Source organism: Cololabis saira, chromosome 16 (genome assembly GCF_033807715.1).
Source record: "Cololabis saira isolate AMF1-May2022 chromosome 16, fColSai1.1, whole genome shotgun sequence".
NCBI classification, from domain to species: Eukaryota; Metazoa; Chordata; class Actinopteri; order Beloniformes; family Belonidae; genus Cololabis; species Cololabis saira.
Window position 1 is genome coordinate 38,319,892 of NC_084602.1, and position 25,544 is coordinate 38,345,435.

At 40.2% G+C, this 25,544-nt stretch overlaps 1 protein-coding gene across 1 annotated transcript in view; it reads right to left on the bottom strand.

Moving 5' to 3' along the window:
• Positions 1-4,375: 4,375 nt before the first annotated feature.
• The window catches only part of stxbp5b (syntaxin binding protein 5b (tomosyn)), an 85,560-nt gene continuing 64,391 nt past the window's right edge, over positions 4,376-25,544 (bottom strand). The window contains 11 exon segments of the mRNA XM_061743932.1: positions 4,376-6,833; positions 6,916-7,136; positions 9,256-9,367; positions 11,749-11,914; positions 12,895-13,252; positions 15,796-16,035; positions 18,382-18,501; positions 18,661-18,711; positions 21,755-21,802; positions 21,902-21,982; positions 22,050-22,112. Coding sequence (XP_061599916.1) covers positions 6,792-6,833; positions 6,916-7,136; positions 9,256-9,367; positions 11,749-11,914; positions 12,895-13,252; positions 15,796-16,035; positions 18,382-18,501; positions 18,661-18,711; positions 21,755-21,802; positions 21,902-21,982; positions 22,050-22,112 — 1,502 coding nt within the window. The 3' untranslated portion in view covers positions 4,376-6,791.

Below are 25,544 nucleotides of genomic sequence, written 5' to 3' on the forward strand. Positions count from 1 at the left end.
TATTTTTTTCCAATTTAAAGTAAATAAATAAAAACTTGTCAGAAAAATGATGTCTAATCATGTGAAAAGTGCTGGAAAAGGTGTTACACGTTTATAAAAAGGGGTGCAGCTCCTCACAAACGATTCTGCTTAAGATTATTTGAGCCTGACACTTTTGTAAAAAGTTATAAAAAAACTAATCCTATATAACCCCCAAAACACCACATGTCCTAAAATAGATGAATACAACTTTAAAGAGCTTTTAAATGAACAGGACAGAAAACATACAGTCTCCATGCTTTTCCTGTGATAGTTTGCCTCCTGCAGTCTAACAAATATTATATTTTTTTTAAGTATGTCGGGTTAATTGATGATTTTAAATTGCCCACATTGGTACATGTGGTTGTTGTACATGTGGCCCTAGAATAACCCGTCCAGGGTCCCCTGCAGCTGGATTAACCTCCAGCAGACCCCCGTGCCATGACCTTAAAAAGAAATGTATGCATAATGGATAGATCTTTAACACTAACTAAATGTATTTTTTTCTAACGTAAAGTAAATAAATAAAAACTTGTCAGCAAAATTATGTCTAATCATGTGAAAAGTGCTGGGAAAGGTGTTAAATATGCTTGTAAAAAGGCATGCAGCTCCTCACAACCGATTCTGCTGAAGTTTATTTGAGCCTGACACTTTTGTACAAAGTTATATAAACTAATCCTATACAGGACTGTCTCAGAAAATTAGAATATTGTGATTTTCTGTAATGCAATTACAAAAACAAAAATGTCATACATTCTGGATTCATTACAAATCAACTGAAATATTACAAGCCTTTTATTATTTTAATATTGCTGATCATGGTTTACAGCTTAAGAAAACTCAAATATCCTATCTCAAAAAATTTGAATATTCTGGGAATCTTAATCTTAAACTGTAAGCCATTATCAGCAATATTAAAATAATAAAAGGCTTGCAATATTTCAGTAGATTTGTAATGAATCCAGAATGTATGACATTTTTGTTTTTTTAATTGCATTACAGAGAATAAAGAACTTTATCACAATATTCTAATTTTCTGAGACAGTCCTGTATAACTCCTAAAACACCACATCCTAAAATAGATGAATACAACTTTAAAAAAGAGAAGAGAACAGAGAAGAACAGAAAACACAACACGTGTCGGTTGGTTTTACATTTATTTTCCATTGCACAATAATATTTATAGATATATCTATAGACATATATGTATATCTATATATATATCCGGTATCTACAGTCTAAATTGTTTGTGGCAGCAGATTAAGTCAGACATCCATGTGAAATTTATTTTAATAAAACTGTACAAAAATTGCCTACAATGAGAAAATACTGCAACTCCACAGATATTCATCCCAGAAGACGGACGGATGGAGGTGAGGCGACGGGGACGCGCACACGCCGGCTCTCCTGCGCCGCGCGGCGCCGCGGGGGCGCGCGCCAGCCCGGGCGGCGCGTCCCCGCGGCCGCAGGGGGGAGAGCAGGGGCCCCCCGTAAAAGCAAAAAACAGTAACGTTGAACAGGTGTACCCCGAAAATAATCTCTCACACGTACACGACTGGCATGATTAAAAGAATAAATAAATCAAATGAAAACCAGGTGTGATGACAAACTTCAGCTTTGTTCAACGTGGTGGTTAATACAAACGCCAGAACAGACACATCTCTAAGAGGGATAATACGTGGTTGTTTTCAAGTCTGTAAACACTTAATATCATGCATCCTTCAATGTGCGATAAGAGACCATTTAGGACATATACGTTGCAAACTGAAGCACTTTAGAGTCGAGGCCGCGCTCACTGCGCAGACTCGGTAGCGGCCGCGCAACCGTCGGCGTGGACGTGACGTGAGTTGTTCAGTCCCTAAATTACATTAAAAGGTATTCATTTGAATAGGTTATTGAAATAAAAACAAAAAAAGAGAAGAAGAAATAAATTGCGTATTTTTTCCTTCTTCAAATTTATAAATATATGATAATATTATTATTCTGACATTGAAAACAAATCTGAGAGTGAAGCAATCAGCAGATTGACATTGGCATAAATAAGCATGATGTTTTGGTCCTTCCCCCCCCCCAAAAAAGAAAAAGATATTACAAGAGACAAGAAAAAGCACAATGGAACCAAATACAGTCATTTAAAGTAACGAAAAGAAAAAGAAAATAGTGCAAACCCACATAATTGCTCTTCCTAAGGGTTTATCCAGCAGGACAGTCAGGTAGGTTCAAACCAGCCACCTAAAAGTGAAAGAAGGGACGTTTTACGACTAAAACCATCCGTGAATAATGTTGAAGTACAATTACGAGAAAAAAGTCTGAATGTATTTCAACTTTATTCTCGATATTTCGACTTTATTCACGAAATGTCGAGCAAAAAGTCAAAATGTATTTCAACTTTATTCTCGACATTTCGACTTTTTTCTCGAAATTTCAACTTTATTCACGAAATGATGAGAAAAAAGTCGAAATGTCGAGAATAATGTACAATTCCGAGAAAAAAGTCGGAATGTATTTCAACTTTATTCTCGAAATTTCAACTTTATTCACGAAATGTCGAGAAAAAAGTCAAAATGTATTTCAACTTTATTCACGAAATTTCAACTTCAATCACGACATTCCGACTTTTTTCTCGAAATTTCGACTTTTTTCTCGAAATTGTATTTCAACATTAATCTCGACATTTCGACTTTTTTCTCAACATTTTGACTATTTTCTTGAAATTTCAACTTTATTCGAAATGTGGAGAAAAAAGTCAAAATGTCTTGAATAATGTTGAAGTACAATTCCGAGAAAAAAGTCGGAATGTATTTCAACTTTATTCTCGAAATTTCAACTTTATTCACGAAATGTCGAGAAAAAAGTCAAAAAGAAAATAGTGCAAACCCACATAATTGCTCTTCCTAAGGGTTTATCCAGCAGGACAGTCAGGTAGGTTCAAACCAGCCACCTAAAAGTGAAAGAAGGGACGTTTTACGACTAAAACCATCCGTCTCCTACAGGCCTCGCTGCTGCTGCTTTCTTCCAAATTATTATTTGAAATAAAAGTGCAAAAACTACAGGAAAAAATGGAATCCCACCGTTCAAATAAGTTAAAGCCACAAGGCTTCAGCCGAGCCAAACACGAGCTGCAGGTCTCGTCCCCACATTTCAGTTATTTCCGTTTCTTTGGCGGGTTTTTGGAATAAAACCCTTCAAACCCGCTTTGATTGTTGTCTAAAAACATGTTATAGCAGTTTGGGGACAAAAGCATCACGAGGAAGCAACACCAGCCTATAAGTTCCTCCTCAGACACACTTCTTGGAATCAGTTTTACCATTTAGGGAAAAAAAAAAAAAAAACAATAAAATAAATCAAGACAACTTTGTGAAATGAAGCAACTCTTTGGCGTCAGAAAAGAACATGGATGCAATCCCCCACCACCCCAAACCCTCCCAACCCCTCACTGTCAGATTTGTGTCCGGATGTCGCGACTATTTACAACATTTGGCAGCGATCTGGACCAAAGAAGAGTCTCGTCCCCTTTCAAAATAAAAGCCGGAGGGATGACGCTCCCCACGCGGGCACGAGCGGCGGCGCGCCCACGGGAGAGAAATCCCACCACGAGATAATTACACTGAAAAAAAATGTAATTAAATAAAAAAAAACACTGTTGAGCAAAAACAAAACCCTTAAATTAACTCTTGTAAAACACGTCATCACTTCCTTTTCAGGCTTTTATTTTATCCTCCTAAAAAAAAAAAAAAAACTACAAAAATAATCAACTTCAGCTGAGACAGAAAGCTGCAACGAAACCCGGATGATCATGTACAGATAATTTAACCACATAAAACCCCGAAAACTGTAACCAAAAATATATGTATTTATATATATATGTACTTCTAAGTATTTTAAGGACGTTTCGTCGTCTCCTTCTCGACCGTCGGGAGGCTCCAGTGTCTCGACTCGCTCGTCATCGAGGGGTAAACATTTTCTTTTACAGCATTTGTTTTTTTTTGTTTTTTTTTCTTTTGCACATTTCAAAAACTACAGAAGAGTATTACGGCCAGGCAGGAGAAAAATAATAATAATATTTTAGAGGAAGATTTTTTTTTTCATTATGCACTTCGAGAAAAAAGTCGAAATGTTGAGATTTATGTTGAAGTACAATTTCGAGAAAAAAGTCGAAATGTATTTCAACATTATTCTCGAAATTTCAACTTTATTCACGAAATTTCAACTTTATTCACGAAATGTCGAGAAAAAAGTCAAAATGTCAGATTAATGTTGAAGTACAATTTCTAGAAAAAAGTTGAAATGTATTTCAACTTTATTCACGAAATTTCGACTTTTTTCTCGAAATTTTATTTTAACATTAATCTCGAAATTTTGACTTTTTTCTCGCAATTTCAACTATTTTCTCGCAATTTCAACTTTATTCACGAAATGTGGAGAAAAAAGTCAAAATGTCGTGAATAATGTTGAAGTACAATTCTGAGAAAAAAGTTGGAATGTATTTCAACATTATTCACGAAATTTTGACTTTTTTTCTCGAAATTGTATTTCAACATTAATCTCAACATTTCAACTTTTTTCTTGACATTTTTACTATTTTCTCGAAATTTCAACTTTATTCATGAAATGTGGAGAAAAAAGTCAAAATGTCGTGAATAATGTTGAAGTACAATTCCGAGAAAAAAGTCTGAAGGTATTTCAACTTTATTCTTGAAATTTCAACTTTATTTTCGAAATTTTGACTTTTTTCTCGACATTTTTACTATTTTCTTGAAATTTCAACTTTATTCACGAAATGTGGAGAAAAAAGTCAAAATGTCGTGAATAATGTTGAAGTTCAATTCCGAGAAAAAAGTCGGAATGTATTTCAACTTTATTCTCGAAATTTCAACTTTATTCACGACATTTCGACTTTTTTCTTGACATTTCGACTTTTTTCTCGAAGTGCACAATAAAAAAAAATCTTCCCCTCTCAAATATTTTTTCTCCTGCACGGCCCTGATACTCTTCGGTAGAAAACCCGACAAAAGCAAGTAAAATAAACTTTAATGCCCACCACGCACGCGTCTCCGTCCGGTCTGTGACGCCGCGCCGATAAATACGTGAAGCTAAAGGAAGGACGGCGCGGCGGCGGTAAAAAGGTGAACTAGTGAACTACCAGCCCTTGTTCGGTGAGAGGCAACAGTCTTCATGCGTCCATCGGTCTACGGCTTTAAGTGCTAAGGACGGCCCTTTTTCTTTAAAACGCTAAAGAAAAAAGAAAAAAAACATATCGACAAAAGGGCAAAAAACAAAGAAACAAACGAACAGAAAACAAAAAGATGTCCTTCACTGATCAAATCGATCCGGCGGAACCTCAACGTGATCGTGGAACTGATTAGTTGTGAAGGATCAGACTTTTCTCCTCGTTTAAGTCCTCTGTGTTCGGCAGACGCTTCTGATAAAGGGCAGGAACAGAAGAAGAAGAAGAAAGAGAAGAAGAAGGAGGAGTGCAGCCGGGCCACTCCCAGGACGTGGGGGTTGGTTTTCTTTTCTTTCGTTTGTTTTAGATTCCCGTCCTCCCGGCCGGATGTGCAGATTATATGAGACGTACACGAGTGACGGATGGAGAAGGTCCGGTGGCTTCGGTAAGGACTGGTGTCAAACATGGGTCGCCCCCGGCAACGTGAGGGGAGGAGTCGAGGGGGAGGAGCCAAGGAGCCAAAGGGGAGGAGCTTCTCCTTCTCAGTTTCTTTCCACCGGATACTGAGGATGGAGAGAGAGAGGGAAAGGTTCTGTCGGACAGAACCTCATCCATCCTTTTATCCTCTCATCCTCCCATCCATCCATGCAGCTATCCATTCATCCTTTCATCCATCCTTCCATCTAGGGCTGGGCGATATATGGAGATTTTAATATATATCGATATATTTTCAAACGCGATATGGTACGAGACAATATCGTTTATATCGATTAAAAAAAAAAAAAAAAAAAAGTATATATTTTTTTTTTTAATGATTTTGATATAGCTTATTTTGTGACAAATTAACTTGGATGTTTTATTTGAGATTTGCACAAATGTTTTGTTATTTGCACAACTGTCAACCTCAGTGGAAACGTCTGCCTGTTACTGTCTACATTGTATTAATTGTACAGTGTATTTTAATTTAATTGTTATGCAGGAAAAGGATATTTGTTTTATTTTATTCAAGAAGCATTTTTATTCTATATATGCAGGCAGTTTATTTTTATTTCATTTGTTTTATACATTTTGATATTGTGCAGACCTCTGTTAATAAAGGAACCTGTGTGACATTTGGCACGAGGCTTTGTATTAAAACTGACTGTTTTTTAAGGGTTTGCCTCAGAAAAAAATGAAGCTAACAGAGATGCTAACAGAGATGCTAACAGAGATGCTAACAGAGATGCTAACAGAGATGCTATGCTATAATGCTTTGGGGGAAACCCCAATTATGGCACAGAAAGAAATATCGATATATATCGAGTATCAACATTCAGCTAGAAAATATCGAGATATGACTTTTGGTCCATATCGCCCAGCCCTACTTCCATCTTCTCATCTTCCCATCCATCCATCCATCCATCCATCCATCCATCCATCCATCCATCCATCCATCCATTTATCAATCATCATGCAGCTATCCATTCATCCTTTCATCCATCCTTCCATCCTTACATCCTCTCATCCTCTCATCCTCCCAGTGGAAAGAAACTGAGTAAGAGCAGCGGGAGCTGCGGCTCCTCGGGGTTCTGGTGAGAGTCCGGAGAGTCCGGTGTCGCTGCCTCCATCAGAGCTGGTACCACTTCTTGTCCTTGTACTTGAGCATCATCTGGAATAGAGGGAGGAGAAGCAGAGCGTGAGAGACAGAGACGGAGACCCGGAGAAGGAGTACAGGGGGGGGATGTGCGTACGTCGTGGGCGTGCTTGGAGAAGGAGTCGGCGCTGGCCATCATGGCGGCCGTCCGCTCCTCCAGCTCGCCCAGCTTCTGTCCGCGCTCGTCCAGGGCGACCCGGGCCCGGGCCAGATCCCCCACCACGCCCGACGCCGCGCACTTCATGCCCTCCATGCTGCCCGTGCCGGGGATGTGCTGGGCCAGGCTGCGGGACGCCTTCCCCGCCGCCGTCTCACCGACTGGTGGAGAGAGAGAGAGGCAGGTGAGAACTGGTGAAAACTGGTGAAAACTAGTGAAAACTGGTGAAAACTGGTTAAAAACTGGTGAAAACTGGTGAAAACCGGTTAAAAACTGGAGAAAACTGGTTAAAAACTGGGGAAAACTGGTGAAAACCGGTGAAAAACTGGTGAAAACCGGTTGAAAACTGGGGAAAACTGGTGAAAACTGGGGAAAACTGGGGAAAACTGGTGAAAACTGGTAAAAACTGGTGAAAACTGGTTGAAAACTGGTGAAAACGGGTGGAAACTGGTTAAAAACTGGTGAAAACTGGTAAAAACTGGTGAAAACTGGTTGAAAACTGGTTGAAAACTGGTTGAAAACTGGGGGAAACTGGGGGAAAACTGGTGAAAAACGGGTGAAAACTGGGGAAAACTGGGGAAAACTGGTGAAAAACTGGTGAAAAACTGGTGAAAAAATGGTGAAAACTGGTGAAAAACTGGTGGAAAACTGGGGAAAACTGGTGAAAACTGGTTGAAAACTGGTTGAAAACTGGGGAAAACTGGGGAAAACTGGTGAAAACTGGGGAAAACTGGGGAAAACTGGGGAAAACTGGTGAAAACTGGTGAAAAACTGGTGAAAAACTGGTGAAAACTGGTTAAAAACTGGGGGAAACTGGGGGAAAACTGGTGAAAAACGGGTGAAAACTGGGGAAAACTGGGGAAAACTGGTGAAAAACTGGTGAAAAACTGGTGAAAAAATGGTGAAAACTGGTGAAAAACTGGTGGAAAACTGGGGAAAACTGGTGAAAACTGGTTGAAAACTGGTTGAAAACTGGGGAAAACTGGGGAAAACTGGTGAAAACTGGGGAAAACTGGTGAAAACTGGGGAAAACTGGGGAAAACTGGGGAAAACTGGTGAAAACTGGTGAAAAACTGGTGAAAAACTGGTGAAAACTGGTTAAAAACTGGGGGAAACTGGGGGAAAACTGGTGAAAAACGGGTGAAAACTGGGGAAAACTGGGGAAAACTGGTGAAAAACTGGTGAAAAACTGGTGAAAAACTGGTTAAAAAATGGTGAAAACTGGTGAAAAACTGGTGGAAAACTGGGGAAAACTGGTGAAAACTGGTCAAAACTAGTGAAAACTAGTGAAAACTGGGGAAAACTGGTGAAAAACTGGTGAAAAACTGGTGGAAACTGGTGGAAACTGGTTAAAAACCGGTTAAAAACTGGTTGAAAACTGGTGAAAACTGGTTAAAAACTAGTTAAAAACTGGTGAAAAGTGGGGAAAACTGGTTAAAAACTGGTGGAAACTGGGGAAAACTGGGGAAAACTGGGAAAAACTGGTTAAAAACTGGTTAAAAACTGGTGAAAACTGGGGAAAACTGGGGGAAAACTGGTTAAAAACTGTTGAAAACTGGTTAAAAACTGTTGAAAACTGGTTAAAAACTGTTGAAAACTGGTTAAAAACTGTTGAAAACTGGTTAAAAACTGTTGAAAACTGGTGAAAACTGGGGAAAAACTAGTGAAAAACTGGTGAAAAACTGGTGAAAACTGGGGCAAACTGGGGAAAACCCGTGAAGCTCCAGGAGACCCGTACGGACCTCCACAACCTGGAACTACTCTGGGGTCATTAATAATCATTAAAAAGAAGAATCCGATGATCTGCAAACCTCAGAAATCTGATATTATATATATACACAGGACTGTCTCAGAAAATTAGAATATTGTGATAAAGTCCTTTATTTTCTATAATGCAAAAATGTCATACATTCTGGATTCATTACAAATCAACTGAAATATTGCAAGCCTTTTATTATTTTAATATTGCTGATCATGGCTTACAGTTTAAGAAAACTCAAATATCCTATCGCAAAAAATTAGAATATTTTGAGAATCTTAATCTTAAACTGTAAACCATAATCAGCAATATTAAAATAATAAAAGGCTTGTAATATTTCAGTTGATTTGTAATGAATCCAGAATGTATGACATTTATTGCATTACAGAAAATAAAGAACTTTATCACAATATCCAAATTTTCTGAGACAGTCCTGTATTTTTGATAGGAATTGAAACTCTAATCGTAGCAACATTCCCCCAAAGCTGCAGGACGATGAATCAGCGCCAGCGTTCACTCACAGAGATCCTCCCGGTCCAGGGACTGGGCTCCGCCCCCGAACAGACCCTTGAAGAATCCTCGGTTCGGCGCCTCCGGCGTCTCCACGGGGGTGAACAGCTCGCTGAGCATCTCCTGGGGGGAGAGGAACGTCTGCATGAACATCCGGCCGGGCTGGAACCTCACATCAGTCTGACACCACCGGGACTGACGTTCCAACCCATAGACATTTATACGTAGACGCCCCATCGAGCGCTGAGCCGTACGTTAATGACGCCGCCATATTGGATGTTCAAGACTGCGCTGTAAACTAATACAAGTAAATGGACTTATTTTCATAAAGCACCTTTCTACAAAGAAATTTACATTTTACGTCTCATTTATTCATTCACACACGCACTAATATACTTGGGAAACAGTTAGGCACCAAATATAATATATTTAATTTTCTAAAATGGCAAAAATAAGAACTTTATTGATCCCACATAGGAGTAATTCATGTTATATCAGCTATAGAGAACAAGGTAGTGCCGAAAAACAATATATATCCCCCTCACAAAAATAAGAAAAATAGAGAAACATATTTTCTCATGATTTCTCATAGAGGCTGGGGTTACGTTCTGCATCCATTAGACCGAGGGTCTCAACCCGCGGCTCTTTCATCCTTATACTGCGGCTCCGAGTGGCTTGGGAAAATAAATTACAAAAAAAAAACAACTAAGGGCCCGATTTACTAAGATCCTAAATAAAGAGTACTAAATTGCGTGTGCACTGAAAAAGTTTGCACGTGCTGTTGTTGTGTGTTTTGCGGGTGATCAACTAAGATTGCGTGCGCAATTGATAACAGGTGCAAACCTCAGTATTTAAATGAGGTGTTGCGTGTCTTAGGGTTTGCGGCGCAAACTTTGCACCATGGAGAGTCTGGATGGAAAGCAGGATATAGTCGCAAGCGCAAAATGAAATTTGACGAGTTGGAGTTAGAGATATTAGTGGAAGAGGCAAATTGTTGTGCCGTATTCAGCACCCCTGCCGTGAAAAGCACCCCCTCGTATATTCAATGATATGTAGACCAAGAAAAAAAACAACACACTGACACTTCAATATATTTATATATACACACTCGCACAAACACATAGGAGTTTATATTATATATATTTACAAATATTATGGAAGACAACACAGTAAGCAGGCTATTAATTAATGACATCAATAACCATTTACCCGATTTTTGTTATCTGTGACTGTGATTGTGGGAAAGTATGACTATTGTGGAATCCATGAGCGCATTTAAACATGAATCATTAACACAAAACTGGACGCTAAACAGAACATGACACGGAATGAGAATATCATTTTTGTCAGACGAGGGGGTGCTTTTCACGGCAGGGGTGCTGAATACGGCACAACACCGGGGTATGACAACTGCAGAACAAGTATAGGCGCACCATAAGAAACACTTTTTTCTCCATGAAAACACGTGATTTATTTATTATCACAAATAAAAAAATGAATGTGCCTCCTGTGGCAACCTTTCTCCTTTTGCATGTGGAGAATCCTCACCACAAATTGAGCCATCCCCACCCCAGTCCTCAAATCAGGCACCAACAAGCATCCCTGCGTAATGCTGGGCAGATTAGCACCTTCCTTTCGAACGTATTAAATACAGACACAATCACAATCCCCGCAAAAACTTTCAGGCTTGGTAAATCTCATTGCGGGTGGTAAATGGACCAATTTGCATCTTCCCCTCCCAGTATTTAGGATTTCTGGCGGGTACGCCCCATATTGATTATTCATCAGGGCAAAAGTACTAAATGAACAGCGTGTGCTATTTTGCTCATTTGAGAGACCCAGTCCTCTTTGCACGCTGTTAGTAGATCAGCTTGCACATTGGTTTGTGGGTGATGTCAAGTTTGCACACGTTTTTACGCACGCAAACCTTTAGTAAATCAGGCCCTAAGTATTTAATTGAAGTGTATTTTATTTGTGTTAGTTCTTTAATATTTTAGTTCTAAATTGGAAGATTATTGTGATCTTGACGTATTAGAATAAATATATTTTATTGTTTTTCGTCGTTCATACTCGCTAAAGCCGGTATTCCCGCCAAAACGCCATCCATTCGTCGTGACTTTCAACCCCAGCAAGGCCAAGTATGGAGAAATGTAAGAAAAGAAAAATATCTGAAGAAATTGGAACATTCAATGATGCCTGGGCAGATTCATTAGCATTTACCTCTGATGAGAGTGGCCGACCAGTATCTACCAGTACGCCTAATTTGTGGAGAAAAACTGTCAACAATCGAGGCGTCTACGTATAAATGTCTATGGTTGCGAGACCTGTTGCGGCTCAATATTGATCCACATATAAGGCGCACCGGATTATAAGGCGCATGGTCAGCTTTTGAAAAAATTGAAGGCTTTTAGGTGCACCTTATAGTGCGGAAAATACGGTAAAATTATACTAAAATGATCCAAAGACTAGACTAGAGCTGAAATAGAAGCAGCACTAGCTCGTACCTGCAGGTTGTCGCAGGTCTCCTGGCTGTAGCTGATCCTCTGGATCTCCGTGGGGGACGTCAGGTACAGCGCCTGGCCCAGGTTGGAGAAGCAGAAGGTCCTGGCTATCCTCATGTCCGTCAGCGGCAGGTAGTTGACGTCCAGCAGAGGCCTCAGGCTGGGCAGGCTGCAGGTCACAGTGACAGCCGAGTGTCAATTAGGGCTGAAACGATTCCTCGAATAATTCGATTACAAAAAATGATGAGGAATCGTTTAATTTTGCAGCTCAAAGCAGAGTATTTCGCCCGGGCTACATTTAATGTGGCACAACGCGCTGACGACACGCACGTAAAGGAAGAAGAAAGAGGCGGCGGATATGTTTGGGAGTGTAGCTCAGTGCTTCACTTTTATTTTTAATCCACTCTATATTCTTCTGGTTGTTCTCCGATACGCTCCCCTAAAGCCTGAAGGTTCCGCGTTAAATCGACGCAGAGCCGCAGCCGTAGCCTACGGCGTAGGCTCTGCGTTGTTGTAACGCGGAACCATAAATCAGCCTTCACCCGGTACAAACATAGGTTCCTCTAAACATCTGTTCCCGCTACAGTTTTAACTAAAAGAAAAATGTGTTCCAATACAGCAGGTCTCATCATTTTATTTTGAACACTGCCAAAACTCAAAATCTTAAAGACTTTAACTTAAAACTTAACTAGAACTTAAAATTAGCTTGACACAAATGAAAGTTCAATGGAAACACGTGGGAAAAACACCTAATCTTTTAAGTGATGTGTGTTATCAGGTGTAATGGCATTTTTAGGTTAGAAATAAGAATATTTCTTGGTAAGATCCTTAGTTATTTGAGTGAATCAGTGAATTTGGTCGACTGGTGTAAGTTCAGGGTTTTTAAATGCACAGCCATGAACCTACTGGATTATATCATTTAGTATTAGTAATGTCAATTAACATCTAATGTATATTTATAATTGCTCTTTAACTAAACAAAAATATGTTTTATCCGATTACTCGATTAATCGATGGAATTTTCAGTAGAATATTCGATTACTAAAATATTCGATAGCTGCAGCCCTACTGTCAATCCAGCGGGCTGATCGGAGCTCGCTGCATCGGCGCTATGGAAAAAGGGCAAAGACAGGAGAGACGGGGACCGACCTGAGCGTCATGATGTGTCCGTTGGCGCAGAAGCAGGTGATGCAGTAGGATCCGGCCATCAGCACCACGTCGGCCCGTAGCACGAAGGACGACTCGGTGATGTTGTGCTTGTAGACGCAGGTCTGCGACGGCAGCGACACCACCTTGGCCTGCTTCTCCGAGCACAGCACGGCGAACTGGCCGTCCTGGGCCTCCGGCGCCGAGGGCGGCGAGGCCGGCCGGCGCCGCCGCACCTTCTCCTTCTCCTCGTCCGAGGCGTTGGGGTCGTACCACGACTCGTAGGACGGGGAAAGCAGGGCCCCGGCGGCGTCCAGCAGGGCCATGGTCAGGACGCCCCCGTTCAGTCGGACCAGCGTGCCTGCAGAAGAAGTGAAGACGACACTTTAACCACGGGGGATAAACCTGCACCAGGAATGCGTTTAAAACTGGTTTAACACAGAATTCACATGTCCAAAGTCAAGCTTCATAGACTGTTTGATACAGGTGATAAATGTGACAGATGCTCTTTATCACCTGCTAACCAAACACATATGTTCTTTTCCTGCCCAAAGCTATGTTCATTTTGGTCATCTTTCTATAATACTTTCTCAAAAGCCCTTAACAAACTGGTGGATTCTAGCCCTTTAATCTCTATTTTTGGTGTACCTGAAGATTTTAATAGTTTTACTAAGAAGGAGATTAATATAATTGCTTTTTCCTCTCTTGTAGCTCGTAGACGTATTTTACTTCAATGGAAGGATCAAAAACCTCCATCTCCCAATTCTTGGTTGAAAGACCTGATGTCATTTTTATATTTAGAGAAAATTAAATACAGTATTAGGGGCTAAGTTTTCTTATATTTGGGAACCTATTCTTTTGTTAATTCTTTGGCATCCTTGGAAGATTAATTTAATTTGATTTAATTTAATTATAGGGAAGTATGATATTGCTAACCATGTCTATTTTTTTAGGGTTCCTCTTATGTCTGTTTATTTTAATTTTTATTTATTTATCTAATTTCATTTTTAATTTTTTTTTTATTATTTGTTTTGTTGTTGTTGTTGTTTTGTGTGTCCTGTATTTTATTTTATTACTTTATTTTTCCTATTATTATTGTCTTCAGTCAGAGTTTGATTGGTAATTGGTACTTACTTTGGGACCTGTTTATAATTACGTATTTTGCAGTGTGTGTGTTTTGGGGGGTTTGTTATGTTAAGTTCTGTGTCTTTATTTATTTTACTTGTTTTTTTGTTTTGTTTTTTGTGTGTGTGGTAAAATATAAAACGGGGTATTCTGTTGAATCCCTTAAAAAATGTTTATTGTGTAATATGCATTACATGGACTACCCAATAAAGAAACATGTTTAAAAAAAAAAAACTGGTTTAACCTGTTAACCTCAAACTGGACCCAAGTTTACTCAGATGGATTCTGACAAAGGATGCTGTCGCTCACTGATTCTTTCCTCTTTTAATTGGTTTGAATTAGATTCGTAAAGGGACGGAGTCGTGTCCCAGAAACTCAGCAACAAATCAGCGATCGGTTTCGTATGTTGTTGTTTTAATCTAATGTGATTAGACAATTCATTCCGGTCTTTTTTAGAAAATCAAACTGAACGACACAAACCAGATTTTCATGTTTGTTTTAAATAGGTTAAATAACACTTGCTTTTGAAATATTTGTTGATGAAATATCTGAAAGAAAGGAACGTTATCTTTTCAAATAATATAAATTCCAGACAGAACAATGGAAATGTTCATGTTTTTCTTCTCCCTAATGTGTAAAATAAACTGAACCCAAACCAGGAAGAACAAAACAATTCAAAATAACAGTGTTCTTGTTGAAATGATAAACCCCGACTTTATGTTCAGTTTTCTTTTTCCACTGCAGCAGAACTGAACTGCTTCACTAAAACTTATGACCAATAAGGCATTATTGTTGGATGGTTTTCAAATTAAAAAGGACCAAAATATTATTTTCTACCTTTCTTTTTTTCCCCATTGTACCAAGTTTTGGAGAAAAGATGGAAGGAAGGAAGGAAGGAAGGAAGGAAGGAGGAAAGGGAGTAAGGAAGGAAGGAAGGAAGGAAGGAAGGAAGGAAGGAAGGAAGGAAGGAAGGAAGGAAGGAAGGAAGGAAGGAAGTAAGTAGGAAAGGGAGTAAGGAAGGGAGAAAAGATGGAAGGAAGTAAGGAAGAAAGGAGAAAAAAAGGAAGGAAGTAGGAAAGGGAGTAAGGAAGGGAGAAAAGATGGAAGGAAGGAAAGAAGGAAGGAAGGAAGGAAGGAAGGAAGGAAGTAGGAAAGGGAGTAAGGAAGGGAGAAAAGATGGAAGGAAGGAAGGAAGGAAGGAAGGAAGGAAGGAAGGAAGGAAGGAAGGAAGGAAGGAAGGAAGGAAGTAGGAAAGGGAGTAAGGAAGGGAGAAAAGATGGAAGGAAGTAAGGAAGAAAGGAGAAAAAAAGGAAGGAAGTAGGAAAGGGAGTAAGGAAGGGAGAAAAGATGGAAGGAAGGAAAGAAGGAAGGAAGGAAGGAAGGAAGGAAGGAAGGAAGGAAGGAAGGAAGGAAGGAAGGAAGGAAGGAAGGAAGGAAGGAAGGAAGGAAGGAAGGAAGGAAGGAAGGAAGGAAGGAAGGAAGGAAGAAAGTAGAAAAGAAGGAAGGAAGTAGGAAAGGGAGTAAGGAAGGGAGAAAAGATGGAAGGAAGGGAGAAAGAAAGGAAAGAAGGGAGAAAAGGAAAGAAGGGAGGGAGGAAGGAATGGAGAAAATAAGGAAAGAAGGAAAAGCAAAGAAGGTAATAAAGGAACGAATGACGGAAGGGAGGTAGGAAGAAAAAGGAGTAAAGGAGGGTAAAAAGGAGGAAAGAAGGAGAGAAGAATTGGGTGATTTTGACCCAAAGACATCAGGGTTCTGCAGGTTCCCGGCCCGTGCTCTTACCGCAGGAGGCGATGCTGACGGGCTGCTGCAGCCGCGGCTCCCCGCCGGGCGGCAGGCCGAGGGCCAGCGTCATCACGGAGCCCTGGCTCGTCCCCACCAGCAGGCACGGCGCCAGCACGCTGTCCGCCTTGCGGGGGAAGCTCTCGCAGAAGTGGAAGGAGGAGATGACCTCCCTGGACTCCCGGTCCAGGCTGGTCACGCTGGAGCTGCGCGAGCGGCTGAAGGCGCTGTCCTTGGCATCTGGGGCCGCCGCGTAGAAACAGAAACGAGAGCGTGAGCGAGGGATGAGCAGTTCAGGTTCACATGTTCAGGTAACATAACCCATAACCAGGGGCCGGATTCACAAAACATTCTTAAGAATATTTTTTTTCTTAAGTGTCATTTTTTTCTTAAGTTCAGTCTTAAGAAGAAAAAAGAGAAGAAGTCATATTCTCCCAAAAAGTTCTTAAGTATTTTCTCAACTTAAGTTTCTTCTTAAGAAAAAACTTGGGGAATAAATGGTATTCTTGAAATAAAAGTTCTCAAATTTGTTCTTGACTTTTTTCCTAACTTTAAGAAAACCTTTTTTAGTGTGGTAGTTAATTATTATTAATTTTCCCCAATAGTATTTTTTTTTCGCACATTAATTAATCGCACATTAATCTCATCCACCATAACCTTGAAAAGTTCCTATATATATATTTAATATTAATAATAATTAAAAAAAAAATATATATATATATATATTTTTTTATGTATTATTATTATTATGATTAATAATAACAATAATAATATATATATTTATGATTAATAATAATAATAAATCAATCAATCAATCAATCAAGCAATCCAAAAAAAAAAAATATATATTAATAATAATAAATAAAAAAAAATATATTTTTTTTATTATTATTATTAATAATAATAATAATAATAATAATAATAATAATAATAATAATACATATATATTTAAGAAGTTCTTAAGTAGGAAAAATAAGAAATTCCTAAGAAATGACAGTTCTTAAGACGGTTCTTAAGAAAATATTGAGGAATTGCACTTAAGAACTTTCTTATGAACGTCTTAATTTTAGATCTTAAGACATTTCTTAAGATCGTTCTTAAGAACATGTTGGTGAATCCGGCCCCGGGGCAGCAGAGCCCTCCATCACATCTGCATCGTCTCTGCAGCAGAAAATACACCAAAAACACCCCCAAACTCGCCGTCCAGAGAAAACCAAGAGCATTTTTGACACTGAGATGTTTCCACTTAAAAGATGCCGCCTCCTTGAAACAACTTCAGTTTGTTTTTCTGCAGCAAAACAATCTCAATGTGAAAAAAAAAACCAAGTCGTACGACAGTAAATCCCCCAGGAAGCACTGCAGGTTAGAGAGCGAGGATTATCCACGCGTCATTGCTGAAGGTTTAACTCTCCACACACACACACACACACACACACACACACACACACACACACACACACACACACACACACACACACACACACACACACACACACACACACACACACACACACACACACACACACACACACACACACACACACACACACACACAGGCTCTTCTCAAGGAAAAGCTGCAAACAGGAAGAGCAGGATTCTTGTAAACGGTGAGTGAAGCCCAAGAACTTCCTGGAAGAGGAAACCGTGGTCTGTGAGAGGGTTAGAGTCACCAGGCCCATCATCTCAGAGTAGTGGGGTGAGGGGGGGGGTTAGTACCAGGTCCCACTTCAACTCAGACCGTAGTGGGTGAGGGGGGGGGGGTTAGTACCAGGCATGGGACGATATGAAAATTTCATATCACGATATTAGTGGACAAAAAAAATCACGATTACGATATTATCACGATATTAGCGTGTCGCTTATAAAATTCTTAAAATGCAAGGAAAAACACTAACCGTGGATCCACTGGTTCCTTCAGAACATTTATTCTCAAATCATTCTCAACACAGTGACACTTGAGGTAGAGAACAAATAGTGTACTGTAAATGTTATGCATTACAAAGTGTAAACTATAGTACCGGTACTTATTTGAACTTTCTTTTTTGTAAGAAAATACTTCCCTGAGAGTCGAAAGAAATAAGTGACAAATAGAAATAAAGTGACAAAGTAGAGCCAAATGCACACTGATTGTATTACTCTCTGAAACTTTAACAGTGGCTGGCTGCCTGCTACTTAGTACGGCTCTCTGGAAAAATAATAAAATAAAGGCACTGCTCTGTAGTATACAAAACAAAAGCTGCATGGCCAACAAGAAGATTGAGTGAAAATAAAGTGCCACAGTAGTCAAATGCACACGGATTGTACTACTCTCTGAAAAAATATTAAATAAATAATAATAATAAATAATATTAATAAAATACATGAAAAAAATAACACTGGCTTCTACCTGGCTGGTAGCCTTGTGTGACAAAAAAAATAAAAAAAAAAAAAAAAAAAAAAAATATATATATATATATATACGATAATATCGTATATCGCCCCATGCCTAGTTAGTACGAGCTCCCACTTCAACCCAGACCGTAGTTAGGGTGAGGGGGGGGTTAGTACGAGCTCCCACTTCAACTCAGACCGGGCCGGTCCACTCACGGCGGGCGGGCTCTGACTCGGTTCTACAGACGTTCCGCCTCAAGCTCATCCCCACTGCCCTCGGGCGGTTTTTTATGTTGTTCTTACACGAGAGCGATCGCCGCGGTGGGACCCGAATCTCTACGTCCGGGAAAACACAACAGATAGTTTCTCATCTCGGCATCTAACAAGCCGCTTAGCAATAACAGTAAAAGAGTCATAGGTGCGACTTCAACACGGAGGAGAGAGGGAGAAACACCTGCAGGAGAAACAGCAGAGTTATCATCGGGGATGGCTTACCCAGGTCAGACTTTTGATCACTAGATGAACTAATTTTCCGTGACATCTTGGCTGTAAAAGAAACAGTTGATGTACATGAAAATAAATACAGATAACATTTCAATCACTAGTGAATAAAGAAAAGAAAATTAAAAAAATATCAAGTCTGAGGCCTCGAGAAGGAAGAACTGTAGGACAACTCTTGAGAATTAAAATATGGCTTATAAAATGTATTTTCTCAGAGAAAAAACTCTTACTGCCAATTTAAAAGGGGACATATTATGATAAAAACCCACTTCTGTGCATGAGAGCTTTGATTTGGGTGTTTGAAGTAACTCAAACTCTAACTAACTGTCTCTCTGGGGGCGCTGCAGCACCCTCTAGCGGCAGAGAGGGGGAACTACAGGCCAATAAAGAGCATGACCCTTTAATAAACTTGTAATTTAACATTCATTCATGCCCAAGAACTGGTTGAATCTTTTGGTCACTTGAATTAAAATTGAGTCAATTAAAACACCTCATGGTTTAATATGATTCCTTTACAGATCGGTATCCAGTGAGGGTTCTGTGACATCACAGACCCAGATTAGAGCGGGTTACCCAGCCTCCTCATTTTTATTTACATCTAACTTCTCATCATACATCAATAGGTGCAGACCTTGCAGATCAGCAGAGTTGAAACTCTGCCATTTCAAATTTAAAAACTACAAAATAAAAGCATAATATGCAGTACTGGAGATGAGGGGGGATGAGGGGGATGGCATCCCCCCCTGAAATAAAAACAGTCCAAATCATCCCCCCTGTAAAACTGCCATCCCCCCTTTCCATCCCTTATGTCATTTCATCAATGAATGTGGTTTTACTGCTATTTCAACATTTAGAGTCATCACCAGAAAAATAACACCAGAAAAATAACTTATTTGACAATTTTCACCTGTTTCAAATAAACTTTAACTTGAAATAAGTAGAAAAATCTGCCAGTGGAACAAGATTTATCTTCTTATTACAAGCAAAAAAATCTTGTTCCACTGGCAGATTTTTCTACTTATTTTAAGTGAAAATCTACTTGAAACAGGTGAAAATTGTTGTTTTTTCCAGTGATGAGTCTTGTTTTAAGTGTAATGAGATTTTTTTTACTAAAATGAGACATTTTAACTAGAAATAAGTAGGGGTGTAACAATATATCGTGCCACGAAATTTCGCGATACAAAAATGTCACAATACGTGTCGTGGAGGTGACAAAGTGTATCGCGATATTGGGTTATTAATATTAATATATTGTGTTGACTAGTAACGCGCATCCGACCGCGACCGTACCGCGCGGACCAAAATCTTCCTCCGCTCAGAAGAAACTAGTCCCGTTTTGCAGTCCCGTTTTGAGCTCTGAACCTTTACTTATGTAAGGCTGGTGTAGAGTTAAGCCTTACCTTATTAAATTAAACCTTTTTGGGGTCGTGAGTAGGATAAACACGGGGACAACTTCTGCTGAGTTCCAGTGTACTTTAATGTCCCTCAACAGTGTAGGATTTTAGAACATCAACACAGCAGCTAGTGCCGTACTGTGGCGTATCACTCCGCCCAATCTAAAACAGACTAATCACTACAGATAAACTGACTAGTGTCATTATAGTCCCTGATTTACATCAGAATATAAAGAATATATTTATAAAATAATGAACCCTGAATTAACAAAATAACCTTCTTAGCAAAAATAAATCTCCTCTTACACTTATAAGGTGAGCATGAATCAATCTTTTTTATGATGTAAAATTGTATGTATTTATTTACTTTTATTTATTTATTTAATTTTAGTTGTTAAATTTCTGGAAAAGAAAAAAGTCAAATCATACATGAGAGAAACTATTATAAAATATTTTTACTTGTATTAAACTGAAGATGCATAATGAAAACCTGACATTTACTTTTAGTTCAGTTTGTGGAAAATGGTTGGCCTGGCTTTCTCTTTAAAACTTAAACAGTCATAAAGCATTACAAACTGTAACAATAGGGCAAACGCACAGCATTATTTTGTACTGTAATTTCCTCATGACTACCTCATTCAAGGTTGTTAAAAAAATACTGCTATATCGTATCGTATCGTTATCGTGAGATTAGTGTATCGTTACACCCCTAGAAATAAGACAATTATTCTTGTTAAGATTTAGAGTTTTTGCAGTGATCCATGTTACTTATCCTGTGAAGGACAGAGTCATATTGATAAGTTCAGAAAAGTGTTTTTTATTGTTGTGTTTTGATGTATTTGATGTAAGCCCAGTGGATATTTAAAGCTTACAGAAGGCTGCATTTAACTGCTGCTATGTCATTCCTGCAGTATTTCTGCAGGTGTTTTGGTCACTGCTATTATTTGTAATATATTATATTATTTCTAATCAGCACAAATTATCTGTTCCCATATGATAAAATCCACCATCCCCCCTGATTTTTTTTTACAACTCCAGTACTGATAATATGTCTCCTTAAAGGGAAATGATCTGGACCGGTTTCTGCTAAACCACAAATCCCCAAAAGTTGCCCTTTACAGTCGAGGAGCCTCCTCTGAGAGACCATGAGAAGACGGGAGCTTTAAAGAAAGCGAGGTCGTTATAACTGGACACCGTTAAGCGAGGAGGATAAATTAAGCAGGAAGAATGATCAGCGGACAGCCATCAGATTACAGCTGAAGCCTGAAGCCCTGGAATCAGAAACACGCGGCGAGAGAAACTCATTTCAACATTCAAGTGGTTAGTGCTGCAATAACGCGGCAGGAAGCAGATTTTCTATGCTTTTTTCTTTCTGTATGAACGGTAAAAGTAGAAAAGCATGATGATAAAAGCCCTTTCAACACTTGTGAGGGGGGAAAAAAAAGTGCATAGAAAATCGGAGGCAGGAAACTGAAGACATCCTGTCATGCATTTGATGGAGAAAGTCGATTAACTGGAGACAAGTCAGCCACAGAATCTCAAAAACACGTGATTAGTGAAAATCCTGAATGCAAATCTGTATTTAATTGGCACAAGACGCTCAGACGGGCGGAGGACAGAGGCGCAGCTTGGTTAGACTGCCGTCATTCAGAGAGACAGAGAGAGAGAGGAACCACATCAGGAACATACAGTACCAAAGTCATTGGCAACCGTCTTGGAAAAGCGTCTGCTTTTGAACTTCACTGGAAATGAGGTTAAAGAAAATAAAAAAACACAGAATCAGACGTGTGTTCAGTGGAGTCACAGCGGCTGGAATGTGAGGGCAGTCAGAGATACGGTACCCTTCTCTATGAAATTGGCTTTGCGTTCATCGTCGGACTCGCAGGGCGAGGTGGAAGCTACGCGGTGAACGCCGGCGGCGTCTGTGGACAGAAGCATCTCAGAACAAACCGGGGGGGTTTGATGAGGGAGGGGTTTAGAGAGGCTTACCTGAAGTGGGAGACTTGCATCGGTCTTCTGAGGCGTTGGGACCGTCGTTGGGGTCGCTGAGCGCTGTGGACGCCACGGAGAACAGGAATTACAATACAGGTTTTCTCTTGAAAAGATCTGAAGATGTTTCCTACGGTGTCTGCGGCTCGATAACCCTGCATTCACACTGAAAGCGTCACGGGCGTCATAAGCAGGCGGCTGCCATTCATTTTCTATGAAAACGCGTGTCGAGAGGCGTCGAGAGCAGCCGGAGCAGAGCGTCAATTTGAAGTAGAAAAATCTGAACTTTATGCACACTTATTCACATGCACACATGAGCAGAGCTGTGCACTAACAAACTTATTTTATCAGGAATTAATATATTTCATCCAGCAAACTGACATTTTTGCTGATTAGACTGCCGTTTTTACCTGAACTGCTCATGTGAAACACGTAACTGATGTTGAGGAGCTGGATGGTCCCAAAGATTTTATTTGCTCCAACGCAAAATAATTAAAAACCGTGCTTATTAATCACAAAACACAGGTTAAACATCATGACCAAATCTGCTCCGACCCGGTGTGTCAGTGTTCACCGCAGACAGACTGCAGCTTCAAACCTGATTTATGGTTCCGCGTTAAAGGTAGTGTCCTTGATTTTGGAGAGCTAGCAAGATTTGAAAGTGGCACCTCCTCTAAGCCCCGCCCCCTCCTTCCCCTCCCAGCTTAAATCATGTAAAAACTCTAACCAATCCGTTTCATTCGGTCCGAATGAAACAGATTGGTCCAGGACCAGAGGCTTGGCAGGGGGGGGGAAGAACCAATCAGATGCCTTCATGCCGCCCACGCCCCCCCCCGCGTAGACCGCGTAGCCTACGCCGTCTACGCCATAGCCGTGGCTCTAGAGCCTGCAGCGCACCACCAGTCGCTCTCCGCTCTCTGCTCTCCACTCTCGCCGGGATGGAGACGCCGGTGGGCAGGATGCACACGTGTTTGGGTGGGCACAGCCCCCCCCTGCCCCCCCCTAAAACCGGCCTCGCTTACAGGTGAATGAGACATGGGGTAGTTTTGTCCAAAATGTCCTGGAAAACTCGACTCCTGCAAATGCGCGTTCCCCAAAGTTTGTGGGGGTATGGCTTTGGACGGAGCGCTGACGGGAGGGGGAGGAGGGGGCGGGGCTTAGACTTTCAAATCTTGCTAGCTCTCCAACATCACGGACACTACCTTTAAATCGAAAGCGTAGGGTTCGTGTCGATACGAACCCTACGCCGTCGATTTAACGCGGAACCATAAATCAGCCACCGGGAGCAAGGGCTTGCTGGGTTGATGTTGATCCAGGACCAAACTTGTTAAGGAGCATCAAACTCACTCTTATCTACGCGGAAATAACGCTAAAATATAAAGAAGGCGTCCCAAAGTGTGATCTATGGTGAAATAGGAAAATTAAGATGTGTACGCTATATGTGTAGGCTCTTCCCAATGTTCCCTCCAATTCTGCAGCGCAGCTTGAAACCCCGCCCACTGCAGCCGTCGACAGTACATGCCGCTTTCAGTGTGAATCCACCAAGCAGCAAGATGCTGACGTCGGGAGATTTTTGACACTTTCAGTGTGAACGCAGGGTAAGAGGAGGGGGGGTGGGGGGTTCGCCTACGAGAGGACAGGCAGGGGCGGCGAGCGCTATGAACAACGCCGGGAACAAAAGCAGCTGTGGTCAAACATCTGCCAGCTCTAAAAATGCACAACTGGGTTCAGTTCTGGCCCCGGACAGGAGTTTGGGGGGGGTGGGGTTGCTGTCTGGAAACCATCCTAGCGAGATGAGAGGAAGAGCTCTGAGGAAGAGGAGGATGAATTCTGACACCGACGGGACTTACGGACGTGAGACCAGCGCAGTTTTTTCACAGACCGAGAATACAAGTTAGAGATTCTGGACATGTAAGATGCAGCGGCCGGAGCGTCTTCATCAAATCAGAGAAACAGAGAAACCAGCAACGAGAAGATGAGAAGACAGGACAGAGTAAATGGAGGGATGGGGGGGTAAACGTGGAACCGGTAAAACTGAAAACTACGGCTGTCAGGCGATTAAAAAAATCTAATTAATTACAGGATTTATAATTAATTAGCCCTTGTGCTGTCTTCGGGTCAAGGAAGGAAGGAAGGAAGGAAGGAAGGAAGGAAGGAAGGAAGGAAGGAAGGAAGGAAGGAAGGAAGGAAGGAAGGAAGGGAGAAAACAAGGAAGGAGAGAGAAGGAGGAAAGAAGGAAGGAAGGAAGGAAGGAAGGAAGGAAGGAAGGAAGGAAGGAAGGAAGGAAGGAAGGAAGGAAGGAAGGAAGGAAGGAAGGAAGGAAGGAAGGAAGGAAGGAAGGAAGTTTTTATACACAAACTTGCCGTTCAAAGGCCCTAGCAAAGATTTGCTGAGTCGCTGCCCTGAGTCGTCCAGGTCTGTCACTGCTTTGTTAGTTTGACCAGCAGCAACACAGGTGGGAAGTGACCTGCGAATCTTTGCCACTCATAATTAATTGCGTTAATTTACATATCGCGTTAATTAGCAGTGTAATTAATTAATCGAATTAACGCGCTAAGGGGTGTCAAATGTGCGGCCCGAGAGAGGTTTTCATGCGGCCCGAGAGAAGTTTCCAACGCAAAAAAACGAAATGTTAATTCACTAAAAAAGAAGGCATAAATAATTGCCATGAATCGCAGCATATCCAATAATATATTTCTTCTACAAATCCATCGTTTTTCCACAAAGAGAGCAGTTTGTGACATTTTTTTAGTTTTCTAGAATGCATTTGCCAATTTTATTTCTTTGTAGACGGTCGTTTATTTTCATTAACTGACTACTATTATATATTTTCGCAGGAAAAATATCACTGCTAAAAAAGATAATTATTCGGAGAATTTCAGTTTTGAATACGAGGATAGTGACAAAGTAAAACAGTTTAAAAAGAAGTGCTGACTTTTTCTGCACACTGGCGTAAATATCCGCGCCAATTTTTAAAAATAAATACACTTAATTGTACTGGAAAAATCTCTAAATCACAAAGATGTAATAAGAAAGATTTTGCTTTTAATTAAATTTCCTATAAAAAAAGCGAAATATAAAAAAAAACATATTTGTTTCTGTTTATCTTTGTAAAATTATATTAAAAGTATCTTACATAATTTGAAAAAAATTGAGAAATTTCAAGAAAAGATCCTGAAGAAATATATTTTACATAATTAGAGTGTAAACAAAGTGCATATTTCCTTTAAAATTAACTAAACTGATATTGGATTAGATAACAATAGTAAAAAAAAAAAGAATTAGAAAAAAAAAAATTTCGCACTGTTTTTGTTATTTTGAGCGTGCGGCCCGCGAGAAAAAAATTGGTAAAATCCGTCCCGCCAAGCAAAATGAGTTTGACACCCCTGATCTAAACTGACAGCTCTCCTGAAAACAGCTCTTTATCATTGGAAAAACCCAGATACGTTGCTGATTTGAGCACCGGAACCACCGAGACAGAAGGGACGAACAGAA